The following is an 18,956-nucleotide window of genomic DNA, read 5'->3' as shown; positions in this document are numbered from 1 at the left end:
TTTATTTCTTTTGTTTTAACCCCCCTCAAAAAAAAAAAAAAGATAAGGGGGACGCCCGGTGCGACCAGCCTGGATCCACCATTGCCACCATTTAATCGAGAATGGCGTATAAGGCGCGGTAATCACTCTTAAACAACTTCGACAAAACAGAGTCTTCAATATGCCCCGCTAATCATATACAACCTCCCTGACAAGCCTTTCATCATCTCAACAGTTGTAGCCAACAGGGCACTGAATGTGGCAATTCGAACGTTCAAAGTGCGGTAGTGTGGACCTATGAATGAAACTGAAATTGGTATTTGGGACGAAATTGATCGTCCATCTCCAGCAGCTATAATATGGTGAAAAATTGCATGACAACTTTGCGTGAATATCTCTGTCGCACGATACACTGAATAAAATTGAATTCTAAAGGAATTATATAAAACAAAAATGAATGCTCCAAGAATGAAAATGAACCATGACAGCAGTGAGTTGACCAAAGTCGTTAGACCTTGAGCGCCTGTTCATGAATTTGAATGCAAATCTGATGAAGTTGGGCGGGAAAACTTATACAGATAGATTGCAGTTTACAGAATAAAGCTATAGCATCTCTGCGTGATAGTACAGTTCGACTCATTGTAGTGTGTAACCTAGTGATGATTGTATTATGATGATCATGTTATAATTAACGCTGATACTCAGCTGGTATTTGATCGTCATGATTGTTATCATAATGTTATCCATCCTCATGACGATATAATTTTCTGTTATTATAATCATTAGCAGCGGTATTTTGTTTTTACTATTATTACTATTGATATATTATCATGATGTTACATTGCAAGTCATGAAAATTAGAGAAAAAAAAATCAATCATTGCAAAGTGAATTTACACAGAAGTAAAGATACAGGAGTTAATTGACGCGGGTGTGTGTTAAGGGAATGAAGATCATGCATGCCATGGGTTCAAGTACACATGTATCGGATCATCTGTTCTTAATTATTAATATAATATTATTTTAGATCTGTTTCTTTATACGTTTGCCGAAGGTTAACAAGCCAAAGTGCCCTGTAGATCTGTAGGAACACACCTCGGCCACCAGGGCTATATTAAGTACCGTGTTTTTGTTTTTGTTTTTTGGCTTTTGTTTTTCTGTTTTTTAGTTTACAAAAGTCTGTAGTTTTTACGCTACGACTGCTTGCAAGACTAGCAGAAACTTTAAAAATGGCGTCCGACACAGCGACCACGCAGCACGTGAAGAGAAAGAGGGTTGCGAAAAATAGGAAGAAAGCATGGAGGAAACATTCAAATATTAAAGATGTTGAAGAATTCATTGAAGATCAACGTATGCAGCTTAGGACTGGGTGAGTCATTGTGTTTTGTTACTTCACAAATCATTGTGAACTTTCTATGTCAGACAAAACAGATCGCAATCTGTTCAGTCCCACATATTGCGTTTGACGTAAGTCGCGTTTATCTTAAGAAAATCAGATGTATACTTGGGTGACCCGCACCTCGTCATAGTTAATGTTTGCGCACATTTGAATCACATTTCGCCACTGAAATTCTTTGAAATCCAACTCACATACAGGAAAAATGCTGAAAATTGCAATGGAATCACAAGTTCACTGATCGATATCGAAAATTTGCAGCTATCGTCGTCAAACGCGAACGATGCGAAAAAGTTGCGCGCTGAGGAAGGGGCCCGCAACTCGTCACCCGCGCTCCCATAGACAAAGCACGTAAAAGACGTGTGCGGGTGACCGTGATGCTCCCATAGACATACAGTTGAACCTCTCGTATCCGGACAAGTCGGGACCGGGGCTCATCCGGATAAGGGATTTGGCCGGATACTGGAGACTCAATGCTTTATACATGTACACATACATACACATGTACTGATGTAGCCCATTGTAGTACCACATGTAGTAATATGTATACTGCAACCTTTTCATTGTTACATTTGGGGATGTTTGGGGATGTTAAAATGTCTGAAGGTAAGCAATTTGGGAGGAAATTTGATGTAATGTATGTTAATCATGTTGGAAGTAATATGTAATTCATGTGTGTTTGTGTAGGAGTTCTCAAGGAGTTGGAAATCCCCCTTTACTCCCGTAATTATTTTTTAAAAAATCACGGCGAGATTGCGTCCGTATAATAGAGAGATCCGGATAAAGGGAGGCCGGATAAGAGAGGTTCAACTGTACACGTAAAAGATGCGTGCGGGGACAGTGGTGATACTTATAACACGTATTCCGATTAAATTTCAGATTTTCGCGAAAAACTATTCGGTTTTCACCACAATTTGCTTGGTTGTGGTAGCCCTGCCAAGTTTCAAGCGTACTGAACACAGTCCCGGGCATAAATTTTTGTTTAGTGCGCTTAAAACAATTTTAAGCGGGGTGACGGTATTCGGGCAATTATCCATAGATTGATACGTGATATAGACATGAACAGTGTTTAAATCAGTAGATTTTTTTGTTTTCTTGAAAAAATCTCGCATTTTGATAACTTTTCGCGTACCCGATTTTCCCATTAGTGGCGGCTTTGATTCGCCCATCACCATAAGTACAGCGTTAGAGTAAAAGCCCCAATTTTCGGACACTTAAGCTTTTTGGCAATATTTATTCAACTCAAATAATACTCCACAAAATTATATCTATAATAATGTATGTTAAATATATCAACCTAATTTTTCCCAATATTTATTTTGTTAAACAGATCATAAAATTTCACAAAATCCCCAAATATGACCTTGTCAATTCCCCAAAATTCGGACAGCGTCTCCAAAATTCAGACACGCGCGCAATGTCAATACGCATACAAGGCCACTGAAAAATCTGCACACGCCATACCTTGTTGGCGCAAGGTTGCATCGGGGATGTTGCGGCTCCCGTTCGTGTCCGAATTTTGGGGACTCTGTACTTGCATTCAGCCCCTGGGCCTGTACATTTATTTGTATTCACTGCATCAGCACGTACGGAGATTTTGTTTTTCTTTTGTGTTTTTGAGGATACCATCACACTCTGAGCTTGCAATAAACGAAAAATCTCGCAACAGAACGGCGTAATTTGTCAATTTTTAGCGCTTTTTCGGCGACCCTGATTCTTTACACGGGACCTAATTCGCGTACGCTTTGGAAAAGTTGCGGCGATTCCACATTTTTGACGCGAAAAATTTGGGATTTTACTGTAGATGGATTTTTGGAGGTGACTCGGGCACTTTCCTGTGGTGAACGAGTGTGCTAGTATGTGAAATGATGTGATATGCTTGTGTTGTGACAGTCCACTTTGCTGCCTTGTGATAAGTGGTAAGTGTCCGGATATTGGAGGCCGGCCAAAAATTGGGGTGCTTACTCTAAATAGAGAGCTCACTAGCGCTGAGCCGGCGTCCGCGGGCAGTCGTAAATCACACAACACCCATAGGGACTCCTGAGGCAGCAACCGCGAAACTCTTCTCGGGCTCTGATCAGGCAGCCAATTTTACAGAAACAGGCATTAATTGCAAGGTCCATTTTGTGTACTGATCTTGCCACATGCGCTAACATGAGTGCGATAAATTTTCCTTTCAAAAAATCAGAAAACATTTCAATTTTGAAAAAAGTGAAGTTTCAATATTGCCATATTTTGCCCAATGTGGATTAAGTACACAATACACCAAAGGTCACGACAAATAAGTGCAAAATTTGGACTTAGCCTGCTGGACAGATCATCCTCTTCGGGCTACTAGCGGTACCGGTAGGTAGAAGACGCAAACCCACGTACAGGAAGGCAAAAGTAGTTCAGGTTTGTGATTTGAGCATGTTGTTTGACATACGGCCGTATTACTTTTGAAAAGAATGATATCAATTCACCCCTGTCATACCTGCTACAGCTAGCGATCGTCGCTAATGGGCTCAGAAGTTGAGCACTATGTGTGTAGAAAATGATGTACAGTACATGCGTGACAGCGCCATCTAGTGCTGAATGAATGCAGGGCTGCCAACATTGGAAATTAGTTCAGAGTGAGACTCCCATAGGCCAATGCTATAATTTAAGAGTCAAAATGAGTGAGATCAATAGAAATGCATGCAAATGAAATAAAGTTTTAGAGTGAGAAAGGACCAAAATGAGTGAGTTTCACTCTCAATGAGTGAGAGTTGGCAGCCCTGATGAATGGTACTAACATTTAAGATAATCGGGATAATCAGCTCTGACTTGTCCTCTAACTGTTAGGTGTCTACTAGAAAATATCTCCTGTCAGATCGATCACATGTATTGAACTGTTCAAGCCAACTCGGATCGCATTGAGTTTTGATACTTGACATCATTGTTTGTCACCTCAAACTCATTAAAGTCAATCTTCATTAATGAGACTTCATAGATACATATAATTAGTATTGTGTGTTATCATACATAAATTTATATGCATATATCATGAAATGTATGAAACAATGACTTTTACTTCTCTACAGGGGCATAGTTGCAGAGAAACCAGATGAAAGCTTGTTCTTTGTGGATAAGAAACAGCCTTTACAAGACAAAGGTAAAGTTCAAAGTAGCAAGCTCTTCAGTGTACATTATATGACTAGCTTTCTCCAATTGCTCTATCCTGTTTCTTGAATTGTCATGATTGTTAAATCTTTATCAATGATTATCATTAATCTCATTGCTTAATCTGACATTGTTCTTCCAAGAGTACTTCATTATACAATGTATGGCACTAGTCAATTGATTGAGAAAAAAAAATGATCATTGATAAAATTTACCCATTCCAACCCATGGGTACAGTGTCACAATTGTGTGTTTACGCAGGTATGATATGGACCCCCCAAAAAACTACGAAAACATTTATTTCATATTTGTATTGTTGCTCCTTGTGTACAGTTTCCCATTTTGTGTGTGTGTATTTGGGATCAAGACTATGTGCAATAGGATTCACATTTTCACATTACAACGGTGTACTCAGTAAAACACAGGTCTTTATGATGTACAGTACAGTAGAAGAATTCTGTTGGTGAACCTTAATTATCTACAGATGTGATAGTGAGCGTAATGATTTGCTATTAAAATTCAGTTTATTTTCTTTCTTAGGTATGCTGGTTGAATATTCTATATGACAACATGGAAATGGGTTGGGCAGCATTTGCTTCATCGTCACAGTTATAATGATTGCTTTTGTCATATGATTTTCCATTTTTTCCCAGAATTATCCCACTTCTATTTTGTCTTTATATGTAGTCCAAATGAGGACAGCTTCTGTTGAGAAACTTGACACTAAGCACTGTCAATGTAACTTGATTGTGTCTCATATTCTGTTTTGTTTTCATTTGGGTTTTTTAGATTCCTCCAAAAAGAGCCTGCAGAAACCTCTCAAGTATGAGAGAAAGCTTCTACCAGATCCAACCATTCCTTTTGCAAGAAAGTAAGTTTGCTATATTGAAGCCTTATAGCCCCTCTGTAATTGCAGCACAACACTGACCAGTGACAAAATGCCGGGACGTACTTTCTCATATAGATACACATAAGTACAACAGTCTGTAAAGGGCATTGAAATTCTTAACAAGTCTGAAATACGGTATCTAGAAATTAGCTGTTGTTGTTGTAGTTGTTGTTGTATTTGTTTTTTTTTATTATTGTCATTATTATTATTATCATTATCATCATTATTATTATTATTATTATTATTATTATTATTATTATTGTTATTATTATTATTATTATTGTTATTATTATTATTATTATTATTATTATTATCATCATCATCATCATCATCATCATCATCATCATCATCATCACATATGTGTGATCCTGTGTTCAGCTGAAATATCTCTTCATATTATGAATTTATCGTAGTTTGTCTGCATCTCTTGCACAGCTACTGCATAGTTTTTGACAACTCTTCTGTATATTAAGTCAAACCTGTCATGTGATCAAGAAAACTGACATTATAAACCAGATTAAGGAGAGAGTCTGCTTTCTAATTTCTAAAATTTGGCTAGGCCTCTTTTCTGAGTATTACCCAATTTGTGTCAGTAAGAGTGTTTTGAATGAAAAGCTACACTTTGTGCTGTTGTGATGTTGCTGTATGCAGACCGAGGACACCCAGGTCAGTTCACCGGCCAGCGAGAAAGAGCAAGCTGCAGCAGAGGTTGGAGAGGGAAGACAAGCTTGGGCCCGCGACCAGCGCCAAGCGCAGGAAAGTGCTCAGTGCCAAGCAAGCCAGTGAAAGGTCAAACAAACTGAAAGACGATGAAGATCGGAGGAGAGAGATCGGGAGAGCGACCTATGACCTTTGGGATGCTGCCAGTAAGTCAATTTGTTGTGTGTTAACCACATGACAAGTACTGCCCCCCCCCCCCCTTTTTTTTTCATTTTTGGTTGAACCTACATAAAATTTCTGGCATTATTTGACTATGTATAAGTTATTTATTACTCATGCCTTTACAGAATATCATGTGAATGAAAACTTTTGCTCCAATGCCGCAAGCTTTGACTCACTAGAGGTGAATCGTTTTGCTACTTTCATAAGAGAATGTGTTTGTTTCCTTGAGGAGAAAGTTATATTGGCAGTGAATAGTACAGAAAGTGCATGTATCTTATTTTTGTTGGTATACATGTATATATGAGACATGCCATATGGTGTGCTCCCAAGGAGCATGTACCAAGCACATGTCAGAACGTGGAACCCAAAGGGAAGTAATACTGTACAGTCTTTGGAAGTAATACCCTTCTGCTGCGCAGCTGATAACTTTGTATATCCATGCCGTACGTTGACACAATTATCATTGCATTGATTGTGTCTTCCCCCAGCTCCAGTTGATGGAACAGAGTCGACCAGTATGAAAGCTCCTGAAGCAGAACCTAATGAACATTTTCTCAGGGTTACAAGAAAGACAAGAAAAAAGGTGAGTAGTGTTAGTGAGCTGTTACACAATTGTATGTATGCTGATGTATTTGTGTTATTCAGGGCTGCACACTAACCTATTGTTTCTACTAGTCCTACATTTTGTACCTGTCTGTCGGACAAGCAGGTACCCAGCTTTTCCGTTTTTTACTGGTCCATTTCTGAAAAAGACACTGGTCCGACAGTGATTTTTACTGGTCCTGGTTCTGTCGGACCAGTGCCAGTGTGCAGCGTTGTGTTATTATTCTTTTCTTTTTTTATCCCCATTTTAGAGCAAAACTTAGTCCTTTTACACAAACATGGTCTCCATCTCTTAGAAATTTGAATGAGTGTGGCTGTTGATTTCATTTTCAAGCTGTTCAATGATGAGACCTTTGAAAAGTCATGAACAATTGATTTGTTCGTAATTAAGCTTTTGTGTATTAGATTTCTTTCAAGTTTGAAACATAATTTTGCTCCTCCATTCATGCAAGGCTCAGTCAAGTGCCAGCAGTCAATGTGAATGTACTAATGGGCATCTCAATCAAGCCATATGAACATAATTCACATCGACTAAACTAACTATGTAATCTTTGTGTGTTCCATTCATGCAGCTGCCCAAAACTTACCACAATCGACCGTCTGAGTTTAACGCTGTAGAGGTTGTCCATCCAGGTGCTTCCTACAATCCTGCATTTGAGGATCACCAGGTAAGGCAGTCGAAGACAAACAGAGTATGGCAAGTCTTGTTATCAAATTCTGCTAAATTTGAACTAGATCTTGCAAGCCTATACTTCAGCTCACCTTGTGCAAATTGAGTGTAGTAGTAGGAATTTTTGCAGAAGGTAGTAGCAACTGATTAGTATGATGAATAATGGGCTGATTTTACAATGCACTAACACTTATAGCTTCTTCTCAAGAATGCCCAGTGATGAGCTGTTGCTGTTGTTATTTTGGTTCTTGGTCTATGTCAGGCAAGCCTACAAAAATTTGTTTCATGCTTTTACAACTTCTCATGGATTACTCTGAGTGGGAAATATCTATAAACTTTTGATTTGAATAAACTGTTGCGATGATGTCTACAGTGTATGTGCTAAAAATGGTAGGCATTATCTATTTGCAATATTGAAGCAGCTGTAGATGGCATATCACTACCAGTGCTTAGAATTTGTTCTCTCCATGACTTTACATACATCCCTTCATCTATTTCTTTGAGTGTAAACACTATTCATTTCTGTGCTGTATTAGACTTGCTTTTATTTTTCCGTATGTTTCCTTCTAACAAAAAAATTTTGATTTCCTGCTAATGTGTATAATCATTTATGTAATTTTGTAAATGCAGGAATTGATACAGAAGGCAATCAATGTTGAACTGGAGAGGCAGAAGAAGGAAGACAAGTTAGAAAGGTGGCATAAATTTAAGAAGATCAGCAAACAGGAAGCTGAGGTGAGTTCTTAATCGGTTTTATCGTTCTTGTAAATCTGTCACTCATTTCTTCAAAAAAAAGTTATACTGTATTATTCCCAGCTAACACAGGTTTCTCTGGCAGTTTTGAAATCACACAGAATGAAATTTTGATTTTGTTATGAAGTGCTTGAGGACTGTAAGTTAACCTGGCAAGGAAGGAAGAGATGAAGAAAAAATTGGCATGAACGTTTTGCTGCTCTTTGCCATATTTTCTGAAGTCCTTGTAATTTAATCATGAGAGAGTTTCCAGAGACATTTCTGTTGAATATTTAGGAATTAATTCTAAGGTGGTCTCCGTCATAGATAGGTAGTTCAAGGAGATTTCAAGAGTTATAGTGTTATCAAGTAGAGTGGTCACAGGGGCTCCTAACTATGCGTCAACTTGCTTGATCGGCCATCCTCATTAACCCTCGCTGTGCTTTGAGCGCTGATTGGTACATATGCTGGAGTGTTTTTTGTTTGTCGATTGGTACAGATGTCTGTTGTCAGTTGTCAAAGAATACAGATTATCTAATCCCCCTAATCCCCCTTGTGCCACTGTGGTCTTCCTGTCAGATTGAGGCACACTGCTTTACCTGAGTGGGCTTGCTACCTTTACAGCTTAGGTTAAAGTGTACCAATACCCCAGAAATCAAATTTTTGTACAGCTAGAATACACAAAAAATAATCATAATTCATTGTGATAGCCCCTGAAAGTGCATCAGTATACATATTTCTATAAATCAGATCACATCTCCTTAACAACTTGGCACTTGCGCTCCACGCGTTTAAGTCCCGCTCAGTAAGCGCTGGCACAGATGTGTGCGCATTCTTGCTATATCAACTACGTTTTTACGAATGATGTCGCGAGATTCCATTTTGATCGGTTAGCTGATCACGAGCAAGCTTTGCATATACACTAAGTATCATTCAAGACATATTTAGAAAAAAATATTGTCAGCGCGATCATTCAATTGAAAGAATTTCAAGATCGATTAGTCTATTTCATGTCTGTTTTGCTTTTGTATACTCTTTAAAATTTACATTTAAACCCCAAATAAATCAAAATGGGAGTGACTAAAAATTCTAATATATTGCAGAGGGCATGTCCCAAGTATATTTTACATATATAGCAATCATTATTCTCAGAGTTTGGTACACTTTAAATTTGGAGTGATTACTGAAAGCTGATGAAAAAGTTTGAAAAGTTAAACTAAGTATCTTGGCAGATACAGGGTTAAATGACTGGAAGGGATGCTTCTCTTTCTCTCCTAGAACAACTTCATGAGTGAGATGTCTGCAGGCCTACTTGATGGAGTCAGCAGGGAGGAGAAGAGAGAAAGTGCCTCAGAGGAAGAAGGAGAGGGCGGTATGCCGAACCCTCCGGTGATGGCAGAGAGGCGCAAGACGAGGCGGCAGAGAAACAAGGAGAAAGAAATTAAAGCCCAGGTTCGTTGGACGGAGATGAAGAGTGTATTTTTCTTTTCTTCTTTTCTTCTCTTTGTCTCAGAATTATATAGGCATCTTTGTATTGAGTGAAGTTATATGATATGTCTGCATTCTTGTGGTGTTACCTTGCTAGGAAAAAAAAAAGCTTGCTCTTTACTATAGGCATGCACAATGAGAGGGGGAAAAAAAATAAAAACATTAACATAAAGTCAGTGCCCCTTCCACAAGTAAATGTTTCACTGAGTGTACTGAAAGGATTTTGCTGTCCTTTCTCAAATGTATTCTGGATAACTTTTTACCTTTTATGTTTTCGTAATGTTCAAGTGCAATTTTTTTTATTGTTTGAAGCATTTTAGAATTTTAATCAGGGTGCCTGATTTTGTGATATGATATCCTTTTTTTTTTTCCTGACAAGGTAAATGCAGTAAGCTTCAAGCAATTGGAAGCTGCCTGAAGTTTTAACACCCCCCCCCCCCCCCCCCCCCCCCACACACACACACATTTCAGGAATATGACTAATTCTGTAATTGAACAATTTATAGGTAGGTTAGTAGGTCAATAAGTAAGGAGAAAGATGGATGGGTTGAACAATTGATAGATTGATACATATGAAAGTAATACTGGGTTCTGTTGGTTTTGTTGTCCCCGCCGAACGAGTTCGAGCAGGGGACTATGAAACGGGCTCCGTACGTGTGTGTGTCCGTGTGTCCGTCCGTCCGTCCGTCCGTCCGTCCGTCCGTGTGTCCGTGTGTGATCAAAATCTTCAATTTGCTACTTCTCTGTCATTTATGAGCCAATTTTGATTCTGTTTGCTTTATATGATAGCACTACATGGGAGCTTTGAAACTTCTACACAGAATTTCAGTCGTGACCTTTGACCTTGACCTTTGACCTATATTGTACATTTTGCTACAAAATGCTAATCCTTCGCCATTTCTAACCCGATTTCGATTCTGTTTGCTTTATGTGATGGCACTAGGTGAGGGCTTCAAAACTTCTACACAGAATTTTGACCTTTGACTTCTTTGACCTTTGACCTTAATTTTTGACCTGTATTGTACATTTCGCTACAAAATGCTACTCCTTTGCCATTTCTAACCCGATTTCGATTCCGTTTGCTTTATATGATGGCACTAGGTGAGGGCTTCAAAACTTCTACACAGAATTTTGACCTTTGACTTCTTTGACCTTTGACCTTGATTTTTTGACCTATATTGTACATTTTGCTACAAAATGCTACTCCTTCGCCATTTCTAACCCGATTTCGATTCCGTTTGCTTTATATGATGGCACTAGGTGAGGGCTTCAAAACTTCTACACAGAATTTTGACCTTTGACTTCTTTGACCTTTGACCTTGATTTTTTGACCTATATTGTACATTTTGCTACAAAATGCTACTCCTTCGCCATTTCTAACCCAATTTCGATTCCGTTTGCTCTATGTGATGGCACTAGGTGAGGGCTTCAAAACTTCTACACAGAATTTTGACCTTTGACTTCTTTGACCTTTGACCTTGATTTTTGACCTGTATTGTTCATTTTGCTACAAAATGCTACTCCTTCGCCATTTCTAACCCGATTTCACTTCCGTTTGCTTTATGTGATGGCACTAGGTGAGGGCTTCAAAACTTCTACACAGAATTTTGACCTTTGACTTCTTTGACCTTTGACCTTGATTTTTGACCTATATTGTACATTGGCTACAAAATGCTACTCCTTCGCCATTTCTAACCCGATTTCGATTCTGTTTCCTTTATGTGATGGCACTAGGTGAGAGCTTCAAAACTTCTACACAGAATTTTGACCTTTGACTTCTTTGACCTTTGACCTTGATTTTTTACCTATATTGTACATTTTGCTACTAAATGCTACTTCCGGCGGGGACATATATTACGCACCGCGTAATTTCTACTTTTCCTTGTTTTGTTTGTTTTTTGTATATTTTGTTTTGTATATTTTGTTTTGTTTTGTGTTTTGTTCCTCTGTCTAATACACAAGTATGTATTCTCTGTTTATCTAACATCCGACCCTCTCCATGAATCATGATCTTTATCAGCTTAAGAGAGCCAAGGCAGAGAAGGCTGGTAAGATGAGGATGAATGCTGTGTACCGTCTGAGGGCGCTCAAGAAGGAGATAAAGGCCCGGGAGGCGAAGACCACCACCAAGATTGCTGCCAGGAAGGCCAAGGAGGCCCAGCAGAGGGGCAAGACAAAGAGGCTTGGCCGATACAAGTATCCTTTCGGGGTTTTTGTTTGGTTGTTTGGTTGTTTGCTTGCTTGTTTGTTTGTTTGTTTGTTTGTGTGTGTTTGTGTGTGTGTGTGTGTGTGTGTGTGTGTGTGTGCCTTTTTAGGAGTCTACTTAACTCGTGGGGCATGCATAACTTTGTCAGGTAAGGATGATGGTTGCTTCCTTGACAGTGGGATGGAAACCAACAGTCGCTCTTGAGTAACATGTAGCTGCAGTTATTATGAGAGGCAAGTTCTGTGCTCTCGTGAGGTATGACAAAATAATACATAATTTTGGTTTCTAGGTAGGGTTTTGGGGGGTGTGGTAGTTATGGAAGTATGTGTAGGAGATTTTTTCCTACTTCTGACTCAAGCAAGCTATGTTTTGTAATGGTCCACGTTTGCTGAGAAGAAAAAGAAATCTTGATATATATTGAACTACATCTGCATGATAGTTGTGTGCCTTGATATTTTCTGATGTGCCAGTGAGACACAATTTTTTTCATTTGTGTGTATTACTGATTCATCTTCGATGTTTCTCTGAGTCGAGTGTGTGCCAAAATAAATACATGAATCGTGTATGAGTTCTGTGTTTCCTTGGAATATTCTATAAGCCGTCATCAAGCACAATCCTTAACCACGGTTTTCCCTTCCCCAGATATGAAGAGCTCCCAATCCCTGTCAAACGCTCAACTCAACTGGTTGGGAGCCTGAAGGATCTCAGGGTAAACTACATTCATTTTTTCTTTGTTTGTTTTTGCTTCAAAACCACATATCTTGCTGATTTAATGACCGTAATTCCCTCCTTTGCAAACATTTATGTGCATTGACCACCGAGATGAGAGGTGGTCCTGAGTAAGTAACTTTTTATACATTCCTGGCATGTCATGATGCAGTGAATTGTGCTACCCAAATGACATTTGAATCTGACCTTCTTCCGGTCTCCAGGCTACTGAAAGATGCAATAAGCAATTGCAGAATTAAACAGAAAACAAAAAACAAGAGAATACAAAGAGTATCCTTGTCACTGTCATGTGAATGTGTACTGTGTGGCAAAAATGTAACACACATTCTATTATGAAACATGTAAACTTTTTACATTTTCATCTTCTTCTTGAAAACCCCAAGACCGATTTTCATCAAACTTGGCAGGTAGCATCCCTAGGGGGTTAGGAACTCAATTTGTTAAAATGGGCACCATGCCCCACCCAGGGGGCCCCCAGGGGGGCCCAAACCCCCCAAAATTAAGGAATCTGTAAAAATCTTCTTCTCTAGAACCAGAAGTGATAGAGCTAAGTTAATACTATGAGTTAGTACATTGATGACTGTAGTTTCAAGTTTGTTCATGGCAGAATCAGGGGTGCCCCCCTTGTGACCCAGGGGAGGGGGGTGGGGGAGGGATTTTAATGGGGCCTAAATTGTACATTTTCATCTTCTTCTTGAGAACCCCATGACCCATTTTCACCAAACTTGGCAGGTAGCATCCCTAGGGGGTTAGGAACTCAATTTGTTAAAATGGGCACCATGCCCCACCCAGGGGGCCCCAGGGGGCCCCAACCCCCCAAAATTAAGGAATCTGTAAAAATCTTCTTTTCTAGAACCAGAAGTGATAGAGCTAAGTTAATACTATGAGTTAGTACATTGATGACTGTAGTTTCAAGTTTGTTCATGGCAGAATCAGGGGTGCCCCCCTTGGGACCCAGGGGAGGGGGGTGGGGAGGGGTTCTAATGGGGCCTAAATTGTACATTTTTATCTTCTTCTTGAGAACCCGATGACCCATTTTCACCAAACTTGGCAGGTAGCATCCCTAGGGGGTTAGGAACTCAATTTGTTAAAGTGGGCACCATGCCCCACCCAGGGGGCCCCCAGGGGGCCCAAACCCCCAAAATGAAGGGATCTTTAAAAATCTTCTTTAGAATCAGAAGTTATAGAGCTAAGATAAAAACTATGAGTGAGTACATTAATGACTGTAATTTCAAGTTTGTTCATAGGAGATCCAGGGGTGCCCCTCTTGGGGGCAGGGGGGGGGGGGGGGGTTGGTCGGGAAGGTCCAAATGGGGGCCTGAATTGTACATTTTCATCTTCTTCCTGAAAACCTCATGATGGATTTTCGTCAAACTTGGCAGGTAGCATCCCTAGGGGGTCAGGATCTCAATTTATCAAAATGGGCACCATGCCCCACCCAGAGGGCCCCATGGGGCCCCAATCCCCCCAAATTAAGGGATCTTAAAAAATTTGGGCCCTTATTGTACATTTTCATCTTCTACTTGAGAATGCCTGGTCAAATTTTGGTAGAGCTGTGAATAATTTAGATTAGTGACTGCGTGAAAGGTGAGCTTGCGATACTCAGGTGAGCACTAGACCCGCGGGTCTCTTGTTTTTTTGGTTTTTTTTGGGCGGTTTTTCTTATCAGCCCCCCTTTACCTCTTCTCCTTTCACAGCCTGATGGTAGTTTGATTGCAGACAGGTACAACAGCCTTGAGAAGAGGAACTTGGTAGCTCCAAGGATATGGAAGAAGTGAGTAGATTGTTCTCAAGTCACTCCTTCAGCATTTCATTCAAATAGTTTTCGGTCTTTCAAATCTGCACTGATGAATTTTGAACAATATTGCTTGAAACGAGGTAAATTTTACTTTAATATTTTGGGGCATTCATTAAGAAGAAAAGATTGCTGTTGTAGTTTTATCCCTTTGCCATCAGTTATGTACAATATGCTAGCTCTGTTTTTCTTTGCCATCATTGATATGTTTACTGATGTCTTTTGTTTTGTTTTTTATTTGGGTGGAAGGGATTCAGTTGTATGCTGCTGTGCTAACTACTATTGTGAAAAGATATATCAGTGAGACATGACCGACTTGTGTCTGTTGGTTGAGGGTGAAATAATATCTGTTGGAAATGTGAAACACAGTGAAATGTGGTTTGGTACTCGGGCAAAATTATCGATACTCAATGAACGGTAGTAATATAAACATTCTTGTGGACAGGCTATGATAGTCTTTTCTGCACACAAATTTTGCTTTCAGTTTGGCAGTGGTGTTACTGTCACTGTTGTGATGTTTTGTTGGAGTGTGCAGATCATCGTCTTCACACTGTGTACGATAACACCAAAGAAAGAGGGAGGCATGGGTCTTCCTCTAGTCCCCATAACTTTAAAGGGATAGTACAGTATTGGTGGAGATGAGAATTGGGTTTTAACTTTTTGCTGGATACCAAGAAAACACATGATATAGTATAGAGCATACCATTTTAAGAGGAATTCTAAGTTCATTTGATGAAAATCTGGTTTGGAATGACTGAAACATCCCAAAACTAGGTGAAACAAAGCGAACGTAATAGAGTGTGGGTCCCACACTTTATTAGAATCGCTCTTTTTTGGATATCTCAGCCATTTCAAAACCAATTTTCATCAAATAAACGTTGAATTCCTCATAGAATTGCATGCTCTTTCATATTTCATAAGAGGTTTCTCATTATCTCACCAAAAAATGTTAGAAACCTGAAATTAGGTCTCAACCAAAACTATACAATCCCTTTAATTCAAATCCTAAGTAGCATGAATAAGATGGTGAATCAAGTGCAGGAGAATAAGAATTGAATTGTTGTATTCATAGGTGTACTTGTAAGTTTTTTGCATTATTTATCCTTTCATTTGTTTATTTGTTTTTGCAGGGGAACAAAGAGAATCATGAGGGATTATGAGAAGAAGAGCTTCAAGGAAATAACGTAAGCTTCACTATGTCTGTTTCTCTCTCTCTCTCTCTCTCTCTCTCTCTCTCTCTCTCTCTCTATTAGTTATAAATGTGAGCGGAGTTTGTGTTATTGTTCATTTTGTTCATTTGGTTTATAATTATGATAATAATATATAATCTTTTCTACAACGCAATTCCAGTAAGCTGTTTAAAGGCATAGTTTACCATTTGCAGATAAAACAAAAATCCAGCATTAGTGCTTTGAATAGTTTTAAAATATGAATTAGGGATAGAAACAACCACTGTAAAAATTTGAATCAGTGTTATCAATGTTAAATATTTTTAACCCGTTCCTTCCACATTTCTCTTGAGTGCCTTTAATGCCCCCAAACGAGATTCTTTTTGCCCGTCGACAGAGAACGGACAGGTTGGTAATCCACCTGTGCGAAAGCAGTCAAGTGGTACATGCATCCCCCTGTCCATGGTCAACTACATATGCCATCAAACAATGAAAATATCGATCGGGTGCTAGGCATGAATAGAACGTGCGCTGATGGGCTCACAGACTCTTTTGTGAACAATGTGAACAGTAGTTATAATGAAAATGCTTCCAAACTAAACTGTTGACAGTTATGGTTATTAAGAAAAATATTGATATCTCCTTATATTCTAGGCTTTATTGCAGAGATTTCATATGTTAGGATGTTTTGTGATACAACAGACCTACACATATGCATCACATGTGATATCTTGAATTCTTTTAAATCACTGCTCCCAAAGGCAAACTGGACCTTTGATGTGCTTTACATCCAAATTCAAAGTCAAAAGAAAAATTCAAAAAAAATTGTCAAATTATTTTGAAATATTGAAACTGAGGGTGATAGGTGAAGTTCCTTTGGCAAGGTATTCCATGCCTTTGGCTCACAAAATGAGAAACTACGCTCACCAGCCTTAGTTTTAACACGTGGTATCTGGAGTATCGTAGTATCCATGGCAGAGCGCAATTTATAAGCTGAACAGTAGAGTGAGTGAAAAAGCTGTGATAAGTATTTAGGAGCAGAATTATGGAAGCAATGAAAAACTAACAAGCATATCTTATATGTTTGCTTGCTCTCTCTAGGAGAATGCCTGTTGTGTGTATGATATTCTAGCTCAAACTCATGTTGTGTATGTGTCATTGTGTTTATTCTTTCACAGGTCTTGAGAATGGAGAAGTCACTGCAGAAAGGAGTCAAAATGTCATCCCAAAATGATAAACAGTATATTTCATTCTCTGGGTTATTCATTTCGCCATCTTGAATTTGGTTCCACTATTCCCTAGACAACATGATCAATGAATATTCAGTGTGAAGGTGGAGCTGTAATATCATACAGTATTTGCCTCCATTTCTTTGGAACTGTGTGAAAGGCCTTGAACTTTTCCTCAATCTCCAAGCAGATGGTTGCTGAAGTACGACACTAATACTTTGCGAAATTTGCCTCATTGTTACAAGCTCTCCCTCATTGTGCAAAACTACATAGTGACAGCTTTGCTGAATGAGAATATGTCAAATATATCATGTACCAAACCCCTCAATTGCTATATATATGTCCCATATGTTTTGCGGGGTTTTATTTTTGCATCTTTCCTGAGTCAAATGCGATTTCTGAATTACACTGTAACAACATGCAAAATATCAACTCTAGTCCTGATATTGAACCACTTGCGTCATTGTCAGGAGGTCCCAAAATTGTGAAAAATTAGGCTTCCTAAATACACGACATCTACATTAACTATATTGTTTACGTAAGGAAGTGGATAAATATCTCATGCACTTATGCATTAGCTATGAATGGAGTCCAAGCTTTGAATGTTTTGTGCCATTAGCCATGACTTGGTCTGATTTCCATGTGAGACTCGTCCAGAATCCACATAATGTTTAAGAAATGAGTAACTGAGATTTAGTCTGAATATCATGTCAGCAGTGAGGGAAATGAGATGGATGTTCATTAGGCAAATTCAAGATTTGTTCAATCAAGAATAGCTGAAGTATACTTCTTGATGCATCAAAAAACTTGAGTTGATGATAATTATCCCTTGCTAATAAGTACATTTATATTTTTAAAGTCATCAAATAGTTATCTCAGTGAAATGAGAATGTTTTCTACTTCATACTCAACAAGTGAGAACATGAAAGACACCTTTGCCTATAAAATGAGTTCATTCTTATCAGTACAACATTGTATGAAGTTCAGATGGTCAGTTATTTATAAATTTACAGAAATCATCCAAAGAATTTTAGTGCACACATATGACATGTGTGCACACATGTAACATGTAGCAACTGTGAATTATTTTTTTAACTACGTGTATGTGTAAGGGACTCTTCAATCAAGGATTTAAACTTTGGTGTGGTTTCCAAACTCATACTGATCTTTACATGTACCTTTGAATGACTCCTACATCCTTCATGTGTTTTTACCATAAAAAATATTGAAATAAGTAAAGTGCAATGAGGTTAACTGAATGGAACATTGTTATAACAACCCAGACAGGCAGATGGTGTTTAAGTACTCCTGTTTTTATAGCGCCCTCTTGTGATGATTATGAATCTTTTTCGTTGAAAAGCTGTAGTCAATGGGATTTTTATGTATTATTCTGGATGAGACACATACTGTGATGGTAAACAGCACCTAACAAAGAGCTGGCACATTGCAATTCACCTATAGCTTTGTTTATCTCTTAATATCTCGTGTTGATTTGTAGTAGTGTTCATCACTGGAAGGCCATTTTTATAGTTTTGCTGCAGTTAGCCCTGTACCCATCGCATCCCCCTACAAATAATGTGCATGGTTAGGCCTACAGTTTTCTCTTTCGAATGTTATCAGGGGGGTGTTTCATCAATGTTTGTCAGCACTGACAAGTTGTCAGCGCTGACAATTTCAGCAAAATCCTTGGTTTTGATTGGATGAGATGCTCTGGTCACTGACTGTTACTATGGTGATTGTCAGCACTGACAACTTGTCAGCGCTGACAAACGTTGATGAAACACCCCCTGGTGGTGTTGGACACCATGTGCCCTTATAGACTGAAAGGTATTCTGAAAGAGTGACAGCAATTGCTGGTGATAGGCAGTGAAATGAAATGAATTGAGATGATCGGTTGCCATTTTATTAAACCATTGCCTACCTGAAGCTGGTAGGTCCCAAGCATAGCCCAGGGAGGTTGCAGTATCTCACGGGGAAATGGGTTGAAAGACCTATGCAGTGCAAATGCATTTTGATTTGTGTTGACTTATGATACCCTGCTCATCATTT

At 38.9% G+C, this 18,956-nt stretch overlaps 1 protein-coding gene across 1 annotated transcript; it reads left to right on the top strand.

Annotated features, from left to right (window-relative positions):
* The first annotated feature begins 1,207 nt into the window (after nt 1-1,207).
* LOC139716510 (ribosome biogenesis protein NOP53-like) lies at nt 1,208-17,105 on the top strand. The gene is made up of 13 exons (XM_071628053.1): nt 1,208-1,347; nt 4,437-4,507; nt 5,305-5,386; nt 6,056-6,285; nt 6,811-6,869; nt 7,462-7,557; nt 8,190-8,294; nt 9,570-9,743; nt 11,800-11,975; nt 12,628-12,694; nt 14,412-14,488; nt 15,640-15,693; nt 16,857-17,105. The coding sequence occupies exons 1-13, from the start codon at nt 1,208-1,210 to the stop codon at nt 16,861-16,863; spliced, it is 1,338 nt and encodes a 445-aa protein (XP_071484154.1). The 3' UTR covers nt 16,864-17,105.
* Nucleotides 17,106-18,956: the final 1,851 nt, after the last annotated feature.

This window comes from Diadema antillarum, unplaced genomic scaffold (genome assembly GCF_040938485.1).
Source record: "Diadema antillarum isolate AM-2024a unplaced genomic scaffold, OU_Dant_1.0 scf00000007, whole genome shotgun sequence".
NCBI classification, from domain to species: domain Eukaryota; kingdom Metazoa; phylum Echinodermata; class Echinoidea; order Diadematoida; family Diadematidae; genus Diadema; species Diadema antillarum.
This window is presented reverse-complemented; position numbering and strand designations above follow the sequence as displayed.